A 21,494-nucleotide genomic window follows, 5' to 3' on the forward strand; every position below is an offset into this window, starting at 1 on the left:
TCCACCCCCACCTCCCCCTCCCCCTCCCCCTCCTCCTCCACCTTTGCATGTGCATTTGCATCTTCCCTGACCTCGTCCGGACCCACTTCCTCTTCCTTGACCCCTTCCAGATCCTCCACCTCCTCTATGCTCTCTATTGCCACCGTGGCCTCCTGATCCATAACTTTTGCCACCTCCACCACCTCCTCCTCCTCCACCGCCACCACCACCTCCTCCTCCACCGCCACCACCACCTCCTCCTCCACCAGCTCCTTTGCCACCACCTCCTCCTCCGCCACCGCCGCCACCACCTCCACATTTTATATCTCCTAACGCGCTGTTGTTATTACCTCCACCATCACCTCCATAACTCCCTGTGATATTTATCTTGATCATTTCATTGTTATTACTAGTTGACATATTATCTTTAGATGAAGTTACGTTTCTTGTGTGCTCATGATTTTTGGCGAAATTAAGTTCAACTTTGGTTTCGTTTGTTGAATAATGAAACCCAAAAACCAGACATGGGCAAAAAACACAAACCAAAATGAATATGAGCTTGGAATTGATTGGAATTGGATACATTATAACTGATTTTGTTTACATAGCTTACGATGTCAAGGGTCAGAAATATATATATATATATATATATATACCTTTGTAACCAAAGAGTTGGTTGCAATTGATGCCAAAATCCAACGAACACTAATCCTTAGGTATTCTAAAAGGCTGCAAGCTGAAAGGCAAAGAAATGAGATGCGTATGGGTCTCAGCTAAATTAGTTAGTCCCCCACTTTACTCAATATGCACTCCATAATAGTACCTCTCCACTAGCATGCGCCAGGCTATTATAGATAGGATTAACACTAATCTTAAGATCGATGTTGATATACTGTGGAATATATATGGTTCGCTTGTAAAAGTGCTATTAAGTCCATTTTGTAATAATTAATGGGGCTAATATCTTGCTAAATGTGGGTTTATATATGTTTATGTGCGAAGGCTGGTCGGCCCTAATAATAAAATGATGTCAATCCAAACCCACAAAGAAAAAGGTTAAGAGTAAGGTAGTGGTAGTTAGTTGGGCATATAACTTAAAGAGGGAGGAACAATATATATGATGTTCCCTCTCAAAGACTCCTAATAATAAGTTGGTTGCCCATATAAACTTCCATCATTTCAGGTCCATCTTCATGATCCATTTAATTGAAGCCTAGTTATAGCAATTCACGCCTATGTTTTATGCTTATTAATTTTACTAACTTTATATTTAATGCCCTACTATCATTTGTCTGCCTAATATTTCACTACAATTGCTATCTATCTCTTAGCTTCTTTCTTTCAATATTCCATTTTGGGAATATTTAATGAGTTTTTAAAATAAGTGGAAGAGACTTGCTTCATAAAATTAATTCATGTTAAAATCAAACTAGATCAAACTGGAAAAAAAAATTAAAAAAAATGTTCATTAAGAAAGAAAAATTTAGAACATGTCGGACTAGACTATAACATAACCAAATTACAGTAGAAAGATACAAATTTAAAATGAAGTAGACTACATTAGGCCAAATTAGAAAAATTATAAAACCAATGCATGTAGAAAAGTACAGACTAAATTAATTAATGTAGAAGGTCGAATTGCAAAACATGCATGAGACTTTAGTTTTTTAATTAAGTATCTTCGTCAAAAAATAAAAAAAAGGTATGAATTACTTTTCATCTAAAACGAGCATTATATAGCGCGTATAAAGTAACACTTTTGATGAAGTGGATCTCTGATAAATAAAGGGGTAAAAACGAGTAATATTAGCAAATGATCGAAATAGAGTCAAGATTGATGAACAAAATTAATTAAAAGTCAAAAAATGAGGCTGATAAAGATACATTTATTTAATAATAGGAGTACTGCTTAGAGTGTAGTGGAGATTTGGGGGCGTGGTTGGTGGTTTAATTTGGCACCAATTTTAGTGTTAGTCCAATAATTGTCCGTATGAATGCATCGAGTAATTAATGGAATAAGTATATTTAGTCTGTCAAGTCAACTGTACTGTGAAGCTGCTCGATCTGTTAATTCTTTTCTTTTCGGCTACTCAGATCAGATCACGACTCTCTTACATACGACTCACCTAATCAGCGCATCTACCTTAGCTTTTATAAACTATGACTCCACGCACCTCATATAATTAACTTAATATAAGGTTAATACTACGTATATGAATGGATTACACAATGATGAGAATTATCAGTTTAGTTTCGATCAATCTTATCTTATACAACCAACCTGCCTTGCTATTACCATTTTTGCATCAATTATTGGTATGATGGAATATTGGATTGCTAACTACAGAGTTGCCACTTGATACTTCATTGAGAGCTACCAATCTGGCCAATTTTTCACCCTCTAAACTTAAGTCCAAAAACAATGTTCAACTACTTTAATTAGTTTTGTGATTAATAACTAAGATGTATACATATTTTTTTGAATCTCAGCAAATGTCCATCACCTTAATCAACTTAAATTTTAATAACATCACAAACTCTTAAATAAGTTAGGTTTACATTATATATATATATATATATATATATATATATATATATTTTTTTTTTGTTAGGGACAACCATTAAGCGAATATATTAATTAAGGGACAAAGGGTCCGAGAGTGCATAGGGAGAGACCTCCGAAGGGCAATGGTTTACCTACACCTGCTCAACTCCAAAGGGTACAACTCTAGCAAGATAATGGGCTACATTGTTACCTTCGCAATTTTTTTTAAAGGAGTATACAGTTTTTCTTAAATTGACCAAAACTTACCTTTTTTATTTTATTTTTTTTTATTTTTTTATTTTTTGTGGAACATGACCAAAACTTACCTTGTCATAGAAGTAAAAATACTTGATCATGCTACGACGCATTGATGTATAAAATAATTAAAATAAGTTAAATCTCGCCAAAAAAAAAAACCTAAATATTACTCCTTTGCTAATAAAATAAACCCAAAAGATTAGTAATTATATTTAAGATCAACATATATTTCAGTACTAGGCACATGTAATATGAACCACCAATACCCTGTCAAAAATCCGTGGTTGTTGGAAATTTTATTTTTGATTGATACATATGTTTATTTTGGATCCTCACTAATTACCCCTTTTCTTCACCCCAAATAATCAAATACATTTAGTAATAATAATGGTACTTTGAAAAAAATTTATATAAAAAAAAAATTAAATGCCGACGCCTTTGCCAATTTGCCAGAGCTTTTTAATAGCAATTGAGTGATTGATTTTTCCTTTTTTAATTAATGTTTTACTTTGATGATAGAATACACTATACTCTTAGATTCGCTAATTAAAAAGTACGGAGTAATGATTTACGTAAATTTTGGGTTAGATGTTAAGGTGTTAAATAAATATTACAGAGTATTAATAAAATTACATATCAATTGATACAACTAATTATATTTTATTTATGGAGTATTAATATAATTATGTTTTGTCTCCTTATATGTAGCTCTTAAGGCCGGGTTTCATATGCATACCATTAAATTTGCAAGGTTAGTGGATGGATGTGAGCATTTATTTGTGTGAAGAGGTAGTACCATAATTGGAATTAGGAAAGTTGAGTAGCGGTAACTATCAGTAATATTCTAGCTTAAGCTCAATCCATCGATCAACTGATAGCGATTAACTTGCTTAATCAGGAATTTAAATATGCTCCTAGTATATATGTGATGTGCCACATGCTACTTCCTTAATTAGTGGGTTTTAAGTGGCACAATAATAATGATAAGGTGACGGAATATTTGGTACCAATTGATTAATTTCCTTACAAAAGTATCAAATAGATTGAAACAGAAATGAAAAATGCTAATTCCACAGTATTGGCGTCCATCCATTGATTATTTGATTATATTATACACAAGTATAAAAACGCAAGTTTAAGATAAAGATAAATAATTAATAATGCTATATATCTAAAGCTTATCGACTTGTTAATGACGTTGCTCTGATCTTTTTCCTACGTACGCAATCGATAGTTTGCATATTACTGCTATCATCTATAAACTTACCGTAGATACCAAGAGTAATCATTATTTTCATATAATTAAACCCTAGAAGCTAACAAGCAACTTCAATTCTTTCCTATTGCTCATTCTTATTAGGAATGCTGTTGTATTTACAAAGCATAATTAATACTCCATAAATAAAATATACTCCGTAACATATATACATTAGTTAATATATTTGTACGAGACAAACTGATTCAAGATATATCTAACAATATATACATTTCTAGCTAGCTAGCATAAAAGCATTGTGCCTCAATATGATCTCAAGATTCAAAAGAAAAATTAATGATCAATTAAGTAAGAAACAAAGCAAGGAGTAACTTGTATAGTTGTATTAGATATTGCATTTTCAAGTGATGTATGTTTTTACACAAAATTATAATAGAGCTTTGGTATATTCCATTATTAATGAATTGGACCTATTATTATCCATAACAATTATCAGATAAAAACAATATAAAACTCCCTTCATTTCTAAATGTTCTTCTTATATTTTGACTATATTTGGGAGATAATTACCATTAAAGCTACTAATAAAGGATCACTTAAAAACAAAGGAAGAAGCTCATTTGATTAAAAATTTTATAACTCTATTCACACAACATAGGGCCTATTTACTTTAGCTTAATTTCAATTCAATTCAGTTTAGCTCCTAATTTCCTTCTCTCATAAAATATTTAGTTCAGCTCAGTTCAGTAAATGTAAACAGACCCATACTTCCTTCAAAAAAGGGGTGTAAAGGGTGAAACTCCCTCCGTCCCTTAATATAAAGCCTCTTTTTAGGACAGAGGGAGTAATAAATGCTAAAAAGAGCTTTATATTAAAGGACAGAGGGAGTATTAAATAAGATTAATGATATTTATAACCCTAAAAGCTACATATAAGGAGTTAAAAATGAAAAACAAAAAAAAAAATGAATATATAACAATAATTATACTGATTTGATTGTGATTTTGTCACGCATTCCTAAATTAATACTCTGTACCAAATAAGAAAAGTTATTTAATGCTTATTTATAAATCTAAGGGCTACATACAGCATTACCCGTTATTAAATAATGAAACTCAAAAATCACAAAACTCAATTTTCGCGAAAAATACATGCAAAAATACACGAAGTTACATGAAGAGTGAACGAAAGGTTTATTTGATAGCGGTAATAAGTGATGGGTACTTTGAGCATTGTTAAATTACATAAACATCACTAATCTATAAATTAATCCGATCCAGTTGAAAATTAAAAGCTCAGATGGAGTTGATATGAATGACTACCGACTGATTATATTTGTCTATCCTATCCGTGACCGTCCATCTTCTAATGGAAACAGAAATCACACCTCCTTTAATTTATCAATAACTTATGAGTTTGACCTCTTAATTAGAGTGACAACACCATTGTTTTAAATCATGCATAATGCTGTCAATTGCTCCTTAATTAGATCTCTATTTTTAATTTACATCATACTTCTACATGTCTTAAGTACAATTATTAAAGATGCATGTTGGGGAATGGATGGAACAAAAATACAAGAAGGAAAATTGGAAGAAATTCATTGTCACTTAATCAAAACTCATGAAAGCGAGCTCTAGTAATGTAATAGGTAGAAAACTATAGGGAAAGCTAGTGAAGATCAAGAAGAAGAGATTGCGGACTTTATGTCTCACTACTCCATTTCTTAATTAACATACAGGCAGTACTAGTAGTTTAGTAAAAGTATTACATACGGAGTATAAAACTTGCTTACACTGCTTGGGCACTGTTCACTTCATCATAACAAAAAATAATGTTCAATAAAAATAATTTAAGTTTAGTAAAATAAGTTCTGTTTTGTAAAATTAATTATGTTCGGTAAAAATAAGTAATTTTAAGGTAGATATATACTAGAAAATCAACAAAAATAATTTTAGTTCAACAAAAATAAGGTAAAGTGAACAGGGTCTTAGCTAGTTATATTAACTATATAACCAATGAATGAATATACTACAGGCCACACTAACTTAGTTCGAGCTATGGGGTAACCTATAGGCTACTACTAATTTAATGAAGCTATAAATCTTAGGAGCCATCGAACCACTATAATTTGAAGCATAAATTCTTAACATATATATATATATATATATATATATATATATATATATATATATATATATATATATATATATATATATATATATATATATATATATATAACTTAGCTTTTGTTGTTGGGTTTCGTGAAATTTGTTATATATATCCGGGTGTACTATACACCCATAAATATTATTTTGTTCTCATTTGAGAATTCCTTTTCAAATAATCAGCAAATGAGTATAAAAAAACTAACTTTGGGTTAGTTGGGTGTACGGTACACCCGGGAATATATAACAGTCTACTTGGGTTTAGCAAAAATGTGTAAAAATATATGGCTTTTTTAAAAAGGATCAATTCAATCAAAAATTTAATTAAGTTGAAGCGTGAAATAAATTCCCCTTTAAAAGAGTGGTGGATGATATTATGAATTCGTGACTTTTTATCACGCTGGATTTGATACCCTGTTAGAGGACCAAATCAACCAAATGTATAAATTTAGGATTGAAACACATAATTTGTTAATTTATATACTCCATTACATTTTATTGTTTAGCCTCAATTATAAACATAGTCTAGTTGTCGACTCCCTGTATGCCAAGTGGCATCAAAAGCAGGGAAAGTAAGGCATAAACAATACCTATATGAAAACACAAATTTGGATACTTAAAGAGTACATAATGTATGAATAATTGAATAAATGGTTCTACTAGTAATAAATCTATAAATTTGAGTAGTACAAAAGAAAGGTGAAGGATGATGAGTTAGGAGTACGTTAATGCGAAAGGTAGTTGTAGATGTGCATGTTTACTTGGATTCATCGTCCTATAATTTCCACGTTGTTTTCGAAAAAAACTCGTGGAATAATGCTATGAATTGTCGTGTTTGTAAGGTGTAACGAATAGCTTCTTAGGCGGTATTATGGGGGGGACCAACCATATGTTAAATAGGTAAGTGAATTCTTCTTCTATATCTTTATGTGAGGGTGTTATTCATTAGTTAGTGATCGCTAATCAGGAAATGGAGAGATCGACACTTCAGACGTAATTGGGTGGTTTTAGGCCGGAGTTCTATTCCTATCCCAATTCTAATACGGAGTATATAGTGTGTAGTATTGTATGTAGATCATTTGCTACAGAAGAAAATGATATAGATATGTAATTCCGTCATTGTTAAAGGTTTAAGTAACATTTGTATTGCAAGAGGTTTAGAGGTGTCTAAAATTATATTGATGATTTTGATTGATATTTAAAGACTTTTTTTAAAATCAACACTCATGTAGCTTAATGTTGAGTCGTGTTTCGGTTTATATCATATTGATACTTGATAATGTATAGGAAGTCTCTTAAATCCAACCCCTAAATTAAGACATTTATACATAGTATTAAATAAATTATTCCTAAACGAATTTACTACTCCATACATGCATGCAAATAATGCATATGACGTTGCTTTCATTACTGAGATTTTTTCTAAAAAAAAAAAAAAAAAAAAAAAAACCATATACTATATATTTTTTATTTATTATTATTACAAAGTTTATTTTGATACATCATTTTAAAAAAAATAAAAAATAAAACAGAAAGAGGATGTTGACAATGTTAATAAAGTGGAAAGCATTAGTCTATACTCTTATGTAGTCATATAAAACTCGGTCTTTAAGTATGAAATATTAGAATTGAATGTGGGCCTTGATTAAGTAAAGAGATATCTAGAGGGAAAAAAAAAAAAAAACCTCACCAACTGAGAAGACAAAAACGTGAGAGTATGTATCCGGAACTACTAAATGAAATAATAGTAGTATTGGTTTAATTCCTTACCGACCTCGGCAACTAGAGATGGAATTAGTACTATTACTACAAATCCACATCACTAATTAAGTTGTATATAAACCCCTTTTTTATCCCCTTCCTCTTCAGCAACCCATTTTAAGTTGCCAAACAAACACACTTGTACTATAACACACACACACATAAACACAATAGTAATACAAATAATAGCATGGATAATATGCTCACTTCCGTGTTGAACTCTTTTCAAATTACTAATCCAATAGCTATGATAGCTTTGCTGTTCATAGCGCCCTTGCTTTTACTAGGCATCATCTCTAGACTAAGGCGAAAGCCGTACCCGCCAGGCCCAAAAGGCCTTCCTATCATAGGTAACATGATGATGATGGACCAACTAACCCACCGCGGCTTAGCCAAGCTAGCTCAACGCTACGGTGGTCTCTTCCATCTTAAGATGGGCTTCGTCCATATGATGGTCGTCTCTAGTCCCGAGGAGGCTCGCCAAGTCCTCCAAGTCCAAGACAACATCTTCTCCAACCGTCCTGCTACCATCGCTATCAGCTACCTCACCTACGACCGTGCTGACATGGCCTTCGCTCACTATGGCCCCTTCTGGCGTCAGATGCGCAAGCTTTGTGTCATGCGCCTCTTTAGCCGCAAGCGGGCTGAGTCGTGGCAGTCCGTCCGGGACGAGGTCGACTACATTGTCCATGCTCTTAAACAGCATGCTGGCTCTCCTGTTAACGTTGGGGAGCATGTTTTCAACCTTACTAAGAATATAATATACCGGGCGGCCTTCGGATCCAGCTCCTCTGAGGGGCAGGATGAGTTCATAGCCATCCTCCAGGAGTTCTCTAAGCTTTTTGGGGCGTTTAATATTGCTGATTTTATCCCCTTCTTCAGTTGGATGGATCCCAATGGCCTCAACGACAGGCTAGCTAAGGCACGGGGCGCGTTAGATAGGTTCATTGATCGGATTATAGACGATCATATCACCAAGAAGAAGGCTATGAATGGACATGTTGATAAACAAGCAGAAGACGATATGGTGGATGATTTGTTGAACTTCTACAGTGACGAAACCAAAGTAAATGAGTCCGAAGATTTACAGAATGCTATCAGACTAACTAGGGATAACATCAAAGCGATCATCATGGTAACATACTATTCCTATATATTTTCTTTTGTTATCCTATTATAGGACATCTGGACATAGTCATCCCCCATGCATGCATATATTTAACATGTCCATTACTTAAGTAATATCTCACACTAATAACAATTTAATTAAATAAAATCTGCAATTAAACCTTTTTTCTTTGTACGGGTTTGTGTCCAATAAAAAAATCTTGTGACGGACTAGGTATAAAACAATAGCTACATGGTTGATTAATGATTATGTTACCAGTTACCAATTAAATTAAAGTTTGTGCTAACTTAGATTAGTGCTTCATTTCCTAAGATATCCAGGTCTCGAATCTACTAGTTAGAGGTAGTAAAGGAAAGATGGTCATCGGAAATGTTGAGATTTGTGGGTCATCTAACAGCTTTCAAGTTATTGTCAAAACTTTACCATGCAAAAAAAAAAAAAAAAAAAAAAAAATCAAAGTTTATGTTGTAGTACTAATAGTATATTTTGCAACGGTGTTATATTTATTGCCACAAATATAGTGATCCAACTTTATCAAAGATAAAATGGCGAGGTTGTACTATTTTGACTTGTGTTGATGTTAGAGTAAGAAATTAAAAAATTAAATTAATTAATTGATGAAATAAAAATGTGCAGGATGTGATGTTTGGTGGGACCGAGACAGTTGCATCCGCAATAGAATGGGCAATGACTGAATTAATGCGGAGCCCCGAAGAAATGAAACGGGTCCAACAAGAACTTGCTGATGTAGTCGGGTTAAGTAGACGGGTTGAAGAGTCGGATCTTGACAAACTCCCATTCTTTAGGTGTTGCATCAAAGAAACGCTACGTATGCACCCTCCAATCCCCCTTCTACTCCACGAGACTGCTGAAGATGCTGTTATAGGAGGATACTCTATTCCTAAGAAGTCGCGGGTGATGATCAATGCATGGGCTATTGGGCGAGACCCCAACTCGTGGTCCGATGCTGACAAGTTCAAACCGGGAAGGTTCCTTAAAGAAGGGGTGCCCGATTTCAAGGGAAGTAATTTTGAGTTTATACCATTCGGGTCGGGTAGAAGGTCATGCCCGGGAATGGTGCTCGGACTATACGCGCTAGAGATGTGCGTGGCAAACTTGCTCCATTGTTTTAGGTGGGAGTTACCGGATGGGATGAAGGCAAGTGAATTGAGTACGGATGACATATTTGGACTCACGGCTCCAAGAGCGACTCGACTGGTGGCGGTGCCGAGTCCGAGGCTGCTGTGCACGCTCAACTGATCTCATCATTGATCATACCAAGGATTGCAATAAGGAAGGCAATGTTGTCAATTTGTAATTGTTGATGGTTGAGGCCTAGGAATATGTTTTATACTCTATCAGTAATATCACTCTTTTTTTTTTTTTTTTTTTTTTTTTTTTTTTTTACTGCTAGTACTTTATTTTTGCCCGCCAGAGTGCGTGGGAGTATCAACTATCAAAGGCGAAGGCTGCTCTCTGATTTCTTATTTGTGGATATATTATTGCATACTCCGTATATATGTTCCCCTCAAATTTATTTCATTCAACTAATATAATAAACATGCTCTTCATTTTCAAATCAACTTTTAATTTCATTTAATTTTGAGTCAACAACTCTCTTATTCTATATATATATATATATATATATATATATATATATATATATATATATATATATATATATATATATAATTTTACCGCGCCAGAACAATTTCTGCTCAAATTATTATTGTTAAGTTTAAAGTCAACAAATCAAAATTAAAACTCCCTTTTAATAATGTTAAAATTTGTTACGATAAAAATTACAACGTATTATAGAAGGTTTTTTTTTTCTTTTAGTTACCTCTATATAACACAAATAAAAATTATAAAATTCTATTCTTTTTGTTTGACACATGTAAAAATTGAAGCTCGTTTGACATTAATTTAATGTAAGCCCAACCCGTTGTATGCAAGACGGACTGATGTTTGCTTCTAAATACCTTGCAATAGTGGCAAATTTTATCCTTGCAAATAGAAATAAATATATGCGTTGTAGTATAAATCAAGAATGCTAACTAAAGGAAGTGAGTACATATTAGGTACATATACAACGGATGAATAGGGAAATCTGTAAGTGCAAAAAAAAAAAAAAAAAAAAAAAAAAAAAAAAAAAAAAAAAAAAAAAGGCGTACAATTTTTAATAAATACAAGTAATCATAATTAGGTTTGCTAGTTGATGTTAAAGATGACAATTACATGAATTTCCACCATACAATATTGATCTTCTCACACATATTAAGTGAATTACAGTAGAGAAAGTAAAGGAAAAAAGACTTGAGTGGGATGGAAGGACCATTAATCAAAAAATGACTTTCCGCCAACAAATCAAGAAATGAAGGTCATTACTTGAGATATTGTCCAACTTAATTAGTTTGCCTAAACATATCTTGTCTTTTGTCTCCACTTGCACTGTTTTTATAATCCTTATTATGTTTCAACTTTTTCGGTGTCTCCTCTTTCTCATCTGTTTTCTTCACTTCATACCAAATTGAATCCATTTGCTATCTTATTAGTAATTAATTATATATGTTCATCAATAACACTGTACTTTTTGTTTGTTAGGAACTACGGAGTAATTTAGAAAAGAAAAAGATTTAATTCTTAAAGGAAATTTTGACAATTATCACCTACTATTGTTTTCATTTTAGCAATTATCACTTACTATTATTTTTTTAAAAAAAAAATTACCACAAATAAAAATTTCTACTTAGTTGACTTTTAACCACCTTATGACATTATGTGGAAGTGGACCCCACATAATACCTCGATAGTATGTGGTAATTATTGTAAAAATTTTCATCCTAATATTATAATTAGTTTATGACACCCTACATATAATTTTCAAAGTAGATGTCCCATGAAAGACTTAAGCGAATATGTGTAAGATCAGAGTAGGAACGAATCACCATCAACATTATTCTTCATGCATGTCATAGTTTAATTTTTATTACATTAATTCTCGTTTATAGATATCCGAAATAATACATAGCATAATAAGTAAACTTTGAGATACGGAGTATATGGCATCATAATTTCAAACCAAATTTGGTGTTAATTAATTTAATGGACCATCTTTTTCAGCAGCTAATTTGAAATCATCAAATTTGATCAGATCAGACACATATATGACCAATAATAGTCTTTCTTTAAGCACTCAATCCATTTAATAAGCACAATTATTAATATCTAAGGGGAAAAAAAATTTGCTAGATTACTTCATCCATAAGGTAGGTAACCCATCCAATTTAACGAGTATAGGAATATAGAGAAATTTTAAAATATATACTCTCTAGGTTCCTCTTTTGTTCTTTTCATTGAATCAAAAGAAGAAAAAAACAACAAAGTATATAATTGCATGTTTATATTAAAGAATATTCAAAATTGCTTATAATATGTTAGAAAATACATAAATACGGAATAGTAACTTAATTAAAGGAAATAAGAAAAACAAAAGACGGCAAAGGAAATATTAAAACAATAAGGAGTATTTGAAGAGTTGGACTATTGTTCAGCACAATTACAATACTAGAGGTCGAGGTACGGACGTGTCGTTCAATTCTGTTGTGTTTATGATGAAAATAGCCTGTATGTGTGAATTAGGATGTAAAATATTTTGATCCCTTTGATGCATTTGTGATTTGTCAGCATGGTAAGCCTTAAGAGAGGGGCATTCATCATCTGATCTCACCTTGTTGCGAGGTGGGATGTTGGTATTGATTTTGATACATAGACAACATAGTACTACTTTAAACATACTTTGTTTAAGAAGCTTGACTTGAATTAATGGAGTTAATTTCTTATCATATTTACTTTTTCAGTACTAACAAGTATTTATTCAAAAGTTGACAAATCGATGATTATTAGAGTTTACGAGTTCAAGTATGAAAAAAAAAGTCGTGATAGTTGTTGATGTTATTTGCTGTATTGTCAATAAGTGTTTATGATCGCATATATACAACATATGTACTTAATTTACACATAAAGGACTAGTATTACAGTTTCTATTGGCTAATTTCTTTCTTTTATTTTCTTCATTTGGCACATTAATTAATTATGAATTGAAGTACTTCGTAGTATAGATAGGTTGGATAAAAGTCTTAACAATATATTGTGTCTCCTACACTCACCTAATAAGATCCTAATATTCCTCCATTTTCTAGATGACTTCCCACCAATTCATGTCAGTGCATTGTATAAGTTTTACAAATACAAATTTGTCGAGAACTATCAATTAAAGCACGTGTTTTGGAAACAAATACTTATACTTCATAAAATAATAACTTTCTAAGTTGACTTTCTATACTTCATAAAATAACTTTCTAAATAAAATAACTTTCTAAATTGACTAAATTACCCTTCATAAAGGTAAAAAGTTTGACCCTAATGCCGAATAATCTAGTCCAAATTAAAATTTATTTACTTTATCTTTTTTTTCTCTTAATTATAGTTACTAGTTATCTTCTCCAATCAATAATGGAGTACACACATTTTTTTGTTTCATTTTTTTTTTACAAATAGAATAATAGTATACCAAATTGTAAAATAGCTCACCCATTCAAAACCTCCCTCAACATGGATGTATTAAGCAGATGAATAGTACAACTCTTAAATATTCGAGATTGTGTGTAACGTTAAAAGACACGGGGAGACTACGATAGTCATGTACAACATTGAAATTTTCTAAATATAAAAAGCTCAATGAATAAATGAAGTGCGAAAAATGCAAGTTGTGAAAGTGATATTGACTTGCATAAGCCGGAAAAATGTACTCCGTATTTTAGTTGTTGTCACCGAAAATTAAAAAGGGGTTGAACAAAAATTGAAGCAGACGAAGTTAGGTAGGGTGTGTCCTGTGGGAAACGGGAAACCAATGGAGAAATATGTGCGTAGATAATACGACTTTGATGCTACATCTTTATGACAATAACATTTTTGTTCTTTCAATTCCAAATCAAAAAACAATTTGCCAACTTTTGATGTAATCGTAATCTCCTTCCTTCTTGCTTCTCTCGTCAACGGTTGTTTCTCTCATCTTACCTCAATCACTTCACCCAACTACCACAACATTAACTTTGAACCTTATTCATTTTCTTTTTATTTTAATGGCTTTTCTATTATTATGATTAATTAATTAACTATGGCGGCCTGATAATTTTACTTTGCTCAAATACTTCATTATGTGTTTCATCCAATACAATACAAACTCACTCCTTAAATTATGGAGTGCGGATTTGATACAAACTTTATCATTGTTTTTATTTAGTGATTTGATACAAACTTGTAAGTAATGTTTTAACTTTTAAGAAAAAATTAAAAAAAAAAAAAAAAAAAAAAAGTAATGTTATATGTAGCCCTAAGGGCTATATATAAACATTAAATATACTTTTGAAAATTGTATAAAATTAGGAATTCATGATAAGTAATTAGTGTTTATATTTTTATGATTTCCTAATTTTATACTCCGTACGATTTTAGAGTGTGTTTTTAATGCTTATATGTAGTTCTAAGGACTATGTGTAAGAGTAGGTGGAATTATATTTCATAAAGAATAATTACATGCTATATATATTACAAGCCTGAGGCACTAATCACGTAAGCTATACAATAAGAAAATCAATCACAAAGTCAAAGGTAATAAATACTTTACAAATATAAAAGATAGTATACTCTCAATCAAGGAAATGGAGTGATATTAGCTAGCCGTGATTTGCATATCAAGAATTCTCTACACTATGTACATATAGCATTTTCAAAAAAAAAAAAAAAAAAAAAGTAAAAAATACTCTAAAAGCAAAATAAATAAACCTTCAATGCTCGGATCCTCTCATACACTCTATGATTGTCCTTCACACATTATTTATGCTTAGAGAAAATTTGCCTACAAATATTAGTAGTTCTCTTGTAATGCTCACTCTTTCAAGAGTTCTTTTCCTATTTATCATATAGTGGATTATTTTTTGGCGTTCATCGTCTTTGGATTTTTTGTGAATTTTTCCCACATTAAATATTGTGTGTCCATTTCCCTTACTACTATTTATCTTGCATTCTTGCCTTGTTATTTTCATTTTTTATCAATCTCTACATTTTTAATTTGCTTCCATTGTGCACTTAGAATATAAACGATTATTATATAGTTTAGTATAAACGTTGTGCAATCACTTACTGATACAATCTAAGGGTCTGTTCTCTTCAGCTTAATTTCAATTCAATTCAGTTCCTACTTTCCTTCTCTCATTAACTATTCAGTTCAGTTCAATTCAATTAAGCTCAAAACAGACCCTAGCTAACTACTGATGGATTATTTCTAAATATAGGACAACCAGAAAGAGAAAGACAACTAGATTGAGAAGAAGAGTAAGAACAATAGACTATTGGTTGCGCAAAAAGAGGAGGGAGTGAGTCAATAATATTATTTATTTTTTTATAACAACATACGGAGTACAAATAATAGTACTCCGTAGTAACTATTAACTTAGTAAATCCTAAAATAACATAGTTGTTCACATTTATAATATTTCATTTTAAGTTAAAAAAAATCATGTTACGGAATTAGTTATTTATAAAATAGTTGTTGGCATTTATTATTTATAATATTTGAAGTTACAAATTTAGTTGTATTTTTTAATTGATACATAGTAATGGGGAGTGTATTGTATTCGTCTAATGGACTTATTTTTGAGTAGTACTCCATACATTAAAATCCTTCAAAGTGGTCCTTGGTATTCAAAGTTTCTTTCAGACGGGGTTTCTCTTGAAAGAATGGAACCAGTCTCTCCTTGTAATGATTCCTAAGATTGGCACTCCAACAGAGATGGGTCATTTACGACCAATTAGCCTGTGAAACACTGTATATAAATGTGCTTCCAAATGTTTGGTGGCCAGATTACGCCAGTATCTTCCTCTGCTCATTTCGGATTCTCAGCACGCCTTTGTCCAAGGTCGGGTTATGACAGACAATATTTTGCTTAGCCATGAATTAATGGAGAAAATTAATGGCTCAAAAACTGGCTCTAATTGGCTTGCGTCGATAAAAATTGATATGAGCAAAGCTTATGATAGAATTCACTGGAGTTTTCTTTTGCAGGTGTTACAATCCTACGGATTTCCGGCCCGTTGGTTACAGATGATCCAACAGTGCCTCGCCACAGTTACTTATAAATCTTTGGTTAATGGCACCACCTCGGAAACCTTTAAACCTCAATGTGGTCTTCGTCAAGGTGATCCTATCTCACCGTATATCTTCCTGTTCTGCATGGATATTCTCTCGCGAATGCTACACCTGGGCCAGGATTTAAAGCTTTTTCAGAGAATTAAGCTTTCGAGAGCAAGCCCTACTATATCCCATCTTTTCTTTGCGGATGATGCTCTTATTTTTTACCGGGCTTCGACTGTTTCCTGTAACAATATTGTGCAGATAATTCAAAGGTTTACTAAGATTTCTGGAGAAGAGATGAGCCTCTCAAAATCATTGATAAAGTTCAGTCCGAATATCGGGGTGCCTTTTCAGGACAGGTTCAAATCAATTTTCCGAATGAAGCATGTTCAGGGGTTCGATCATCATCTGGGGGCTCCTATCGACTTCATTGGAAAAAAGAAGGATCACTTCCAATTCATTATTGATAAAATTATTGGAAGAATCCATTGTTTAAACGTTACTCGGCTGTCTCAACCGCAGAAGTTAATTTTCATTAACTCAATCCTTGTTGCGATGGCATCCCACGTGCTTGCTTGCTATGAGCTGCCACTTTCTGTTACCGGGAAAATTGATTCCTTGCTCATGCGCTTCTTTTGGGCACACTCGGACAACAAAGGCCTGCACTAGGTAAACAAGGATACCATGCATCTTCCTCGCGGATTAGGGGGCTTGGGTATTCGCTTTTTGTCTTCTTTAAATAAGGCGTATCTAATGAAACAGGTTTGGAGAATCGTTACCAACCCGCAGCTTCTAGTCTCCAGAGTTTTCAGTGCTCGCACAACCTTTCTGTCCAACAATGATAGTACTCGGCCTCGGTACTCTGGTCGGTATTCTTATGGCCTTCGGGGGTTACTTAAGGCGGACACTCTTTTGAAACAGGGTTGTAGTTGGAAAATTGGAAACGATCAGTCTACTTTAGCTGGTTCTGCTAAGTGGGTCAATGGGGGCATTCCAGAGTTCAAACCTGGAATTACTCTGCCAAATGGCACCCCACATACTGTCAGTTTTTTTATCAACCAGCAAACGATGGAGTGGGATGATACTAAAATTGTGGATTCGTTTGTTCCTGCGGATGCCTTTGCTATCCTAGCTATGGAACTTCCTGATACTACTCAAGATGATTTCTGTTAATGGACGGGTACCCCTGCTGGAAAGTACTCAATTAAGACTGGCTACGCAATGCTTCAACAACAACTTTCTCCTTCTTCTACACCTTCCGCTACTGACTCCTTTTGGAAGGTTCTTTGGTCTCTTCAGTTGCAATCGAAATGGAAGTTGTTCTTATGGAAGTTGTTACATCGTGCTCTAGCGGTCAAGGTTGAACTCAATCACAGAGGAGTTCTGATTCAAGATGTTTTCTGTGACCTCTGTAGTACGGAACCAGAGGATTTACAACACCTTTTCAGGATGTGCGCCAGCGCGCGTTCGATTTGGAGGGGTGGATGCCTCGGCATTCGCTCAGAATTTAATGGAGACCTTTCTCTCTCAGATTGGATCCAAGAATATATCCGACTTTTTATCAGTCAGGATGGACTTTCAAGTGCTCGCTTAGGTACTTTCATCGGTACGCTTTGGACCTTGTGGTTATGCCGTAATTCTAGAGTCTTTAGGGATTCATCGTCGTCTAGGCCTTTTGATTCGATGTTTGCGGAGGTCATGGAGAATCATTTTGTCTTTGTCAACTCTAATTGCATTCATGTTATTGCGGAGGCTAATGGTGGTTCTTCTTCTCCGCCTGGGTTTTACAGGGCTCAGCTTGGCCTGCACCCCCATGACAGGAGTTTACTCTTACTTCAGATTGATGGCTCCTGCTTTAAAGATTCTCTACAAGCTGGAATGGGTTGGTGCATGGATAATGAGGATCCGTTGGATGATCGGATTACTAGAGGTAGCAACTATGGGGTTTGCTCCTCTCCTTTACATGCGGAGGCTTTAGCTTGCTTGTATGGGCTTCAATGGGCTTTACATTTCGGGATTTCGTCTCTTACGGTTTTTACTGATTCACATAATCTGGTCTCCTTGCTTCATGGAGAGGGTCAGAGTAGCATCGCTTATAAATGGCTTATTCGGAGAATTTTGCAACTTGCCTCGCGCTTCCAGGTTTGTGGTATTCATAAGGCGGATCGCCAGCGCGTCCACAGAGCTCACCAAATTGCCGGAAAAGCGGCAATTCACTCTATTTGTTTTAATATTAATATGTAGTTGTTTGTATCCTTTGTCAAAAAAAAAAAAAAAAAAAAAAAAAAAAAAAAAAAAAAACCTTCAAAGAAAATTGTAGCACATTAAAATAAATTCAAATAAGATTTGAGAAATTCAAATTAATAATAAAAAGTAAATTTGGACAAAATAAGTTCTAATACAAATTTAGATGAATTAGGATAAAATGAGTGGTATATATATATCCCACGAGTCGACATACTTAAAATTCAAAGCTGCCTTCAGGTTTAATTATAATGTAATGTGAAAACTGAGAGCTTATCAGCTCTCAAGTCTTCAAAAAGAATGTTAACTTTTGGAATCTTGTTTACCTTTTCCTTTTTGATCACAAAATTAAAATAATTTGGCATTTCGTTCCGTAATACCCATCTTTTTCAATTTTTGTGGAATTGTAACTAGAGCTGTCAAAAGTTAACCCAACTCAAAATACCGATTCAAACCCGATTATTAACCGAACCATCTGAACCAGAAAAAGTGGTGACTCAGACCCGACCTGAAACCAACCCTAGACCCGAGTTGACCCGAGTATGTGAGACCCAAACCCGAACATGAACTGACCTGGAGATGACCCAACCCGAATGTAACCCGTAAATTATTGACCTGAACCGAACCCGACTTGAACTGAAATTGACCCAAACCCGCTGTAACCCGTCAAAACCCGAATTGTTACTAACCTGACTAGAATTCAACCCGACCCGTTCCTAACCCGACACGAATTTAACCCAACCTGTTACAAACCCGACCGAAATCAACCCGACTTGTTATTAACCTGACCCAAATTCAAACCGACTTGTTATTGACCCGACCCGAATTTTACCAGACCTATAACTAACCCGACCAAAAAATTCAATCCGTTTTGTGGATCAAAGCATTTTGTCTAGGGAGAGCAAGTCGGTCCACGGCAGGCCAGCAAAATAAAGGAGCATCATCCTCAAATTTAAGAATTAAATATCGTATACTTCCTCCGTTCTTTTATTATTGCATCATTTGCCTTTTAGGAAGTATCACAAATATTGCACCATCTCCTCTTTAGGAAAAAAATTATTTGTGTTCACACTACAAATACCCAACATACCCTTGCTTTTTCACACTTACTTTTTAGTTTATCAATATGTCACATGGGCAATTTTAGTTCCCTAGTATATATTGCCATATATATTATAGTCACCGGAAATGATTAGCTTGATAAAAATGATAATTATCTATTTATATTTAGTTGTTGAACCCAATATGACCTGTCTTATAACCCGACCTGATTGTAACCTGCAAATTATTGACTTGAACATAACCCGACTTGAAAATGACCCAACCTGATTTTAACCCGCAAATTATTGACTTAAACCGAACCCGACTTGAACCCGAGAATGACCCGACTTGAAAATGACTCGACCTAATTATAACTTGCAAATTATTGACTCGAACCAAACCCGACTTAAACCCGATAATGACCCAACCTGATTCTAACCCGCAAATATTTGACTTAAACCGAACCCGAAAATTGCCCTAACCCGTGAAAACCCGAATTAAACACGACCTATTGTTCACCCGACTCGAATGTAACCCGACCCAAACCCGATAAGAAATATATGGAATTAATCCGAATTGACCCGACCCGAGTTGACCCGACCCACTCTTACCGACCTAAACCCGACCTGTTTACCCGAATTGACAGCTCTACTCGAAACTCTGAAATTTCTCAAAAAAAACGTGGATATTAGCCTTCATTATGGAATTTCTTGACTTTTTTCACCCGGAGATAAAAAATGCCGAAATGTTTACCATGGTCCCTAATATCCTCCCGGAGTCCAATTGGATGAGTGAAACCATCCAATTTGCCTTTAAACGACCGATTTACCAGTTTACAACTTGCACCGATATCATTAATTCAAGCCTGCCACGAACATTAATGACAACATATAATGATCATATAGATTTCCAAACGGCATTATATGACCCCGAGATGTATCCTCTAAAATCTCAATACTTTTCGACACCGGGCCCTCAAATAATCGAAATTTCTCAAAAAGCGTGGATATTAGCCTTCAATTTTGGAATTTTTTGACTTTTTTACGCTCGGATATAAAAATTGCCGAAATGTTTACCATAGTCCCTAATACCCTCCGGGAGTCCAATTGGGTGGGTGGAACCATCCAATTTGCCTTTAAACGATCAATTTACCGGTTTACAACTTGCACCGATTTCATTAATTCAAGCCTACCACGAACATTTATGACAACAAATAATGATCGTATATGATTCCAAGCGACATTATATGACCCCGAGATATATTCCCTAGAATTTTAAAACTTTTCGACACTGGTCCCCGAAGACTCTAAAAATTCTTAAAAAGCATGGATATAGCCTTCAATTTTTGAAATTTTTGACTTTTTTTCCCCGTAAAAATTGACGAAATATTTACCATGGGTCTCTAATACCCACCGGGAGTCCTATTGGGTGGGCGGAACCATCCAGTTTGCCTTTAAACGGCCAATTTACTGATTACAACTAGCGTCAATTTCATTAACTCAAGCCTACCACAAACATTTATGACAACATATAATGATCATATATGGTTTCAAATGACATTATATGAACCCAAGATATATCCCCTAAAATCTAAAGGCTTTTTGACACTGGGCTCCGTAAGCTCCAAAATTTCTCAAAAAACTTGGATATTAGCCTTCAATTTTTTATTTATTTTTTTACTTTTTTTCGTCCAGAAATAAAAATTGTCGAAATGTTTACCATATTCATGTGAAAATCTAAAATTTTGATTAAAATATCTAAAGTTTTACTCTACTCTTTTAAGTTGCCTTGGTGGCTGAAGGTGTGCGCGGTGAAGGTTTGGTGGGTTTCAGCAATTAAGGGTTTTCATTTTGAGTGGTGTTATGGTAATTTTGGGGCTGGTGAAATTGAGAGGTGGTGTGTGTTTGACTTATCAGGAGTTGTAGTAGTTGGGGCAGGTGGGTCGGATGGTGGCAAGG

At 34.0% G+C, this 21,494-nt stretch overlaps 2 protein-coding genes across 2 annotated transcripts; both read left to right on the top strand.

The window, feature by feature from the left end:
* Positions 1 to 7,837: 7,837 nt before the first annotated feature.
* On the top strand, positions 7,838 to 10,639 carry LOC110685879 (cytochrome P450 84A1-like). The gene is made up of 2 exons (XM_021862418.1): positions 7,838 to 9,062; positions 9,693 to 10,639. The coding sequence occupies exons 1-2, from the start codon at positions 8,118 to 8,120 to the stop codon at positions 10,314 to 10,316; spliced, it is 1,569 nt and encodes a 522-aa protein (XP_021718110.1). The 5' UTR covers positions 7,838 to 8,117; the 3' UTR covers positions 10,317 to 10,639.
* Positions 10,640 to 17,472: 6,833 nt separating this feature from the next.
* On the top strand, positions 17,473 to 18,495 carry LOC110686259. The gene has a single exon (XM_021862876.1). It carries the CDS (start codon positions 17,473 to 17,475, stop codon positions 18,493 to 18,495), a length of 1,023 nt encoding a protein of 340 aa, XP_021718568.1.
* Positions 18,496 to 21,494: the final 2,999 nt, after the last annotated feature.

Source organism: Chenopodium quinoa, unplaced genomic scaffold (assembly GCF_001683475.1).
Source record: "Chenopodium quinoa cultivar QQ74 unplaced genomic scaffold, ASM168347v1, whole genome shotgun sequence".
In the NCBI taxonomy this organism is placed as follows: domain Eukaryota; kingdom Viridiplantae; phylum Streptophyta; class Magnoliopsida; order Caryophyllales; family Amaranthaceae; genus Chenopodium; species Chenopodium quinoa.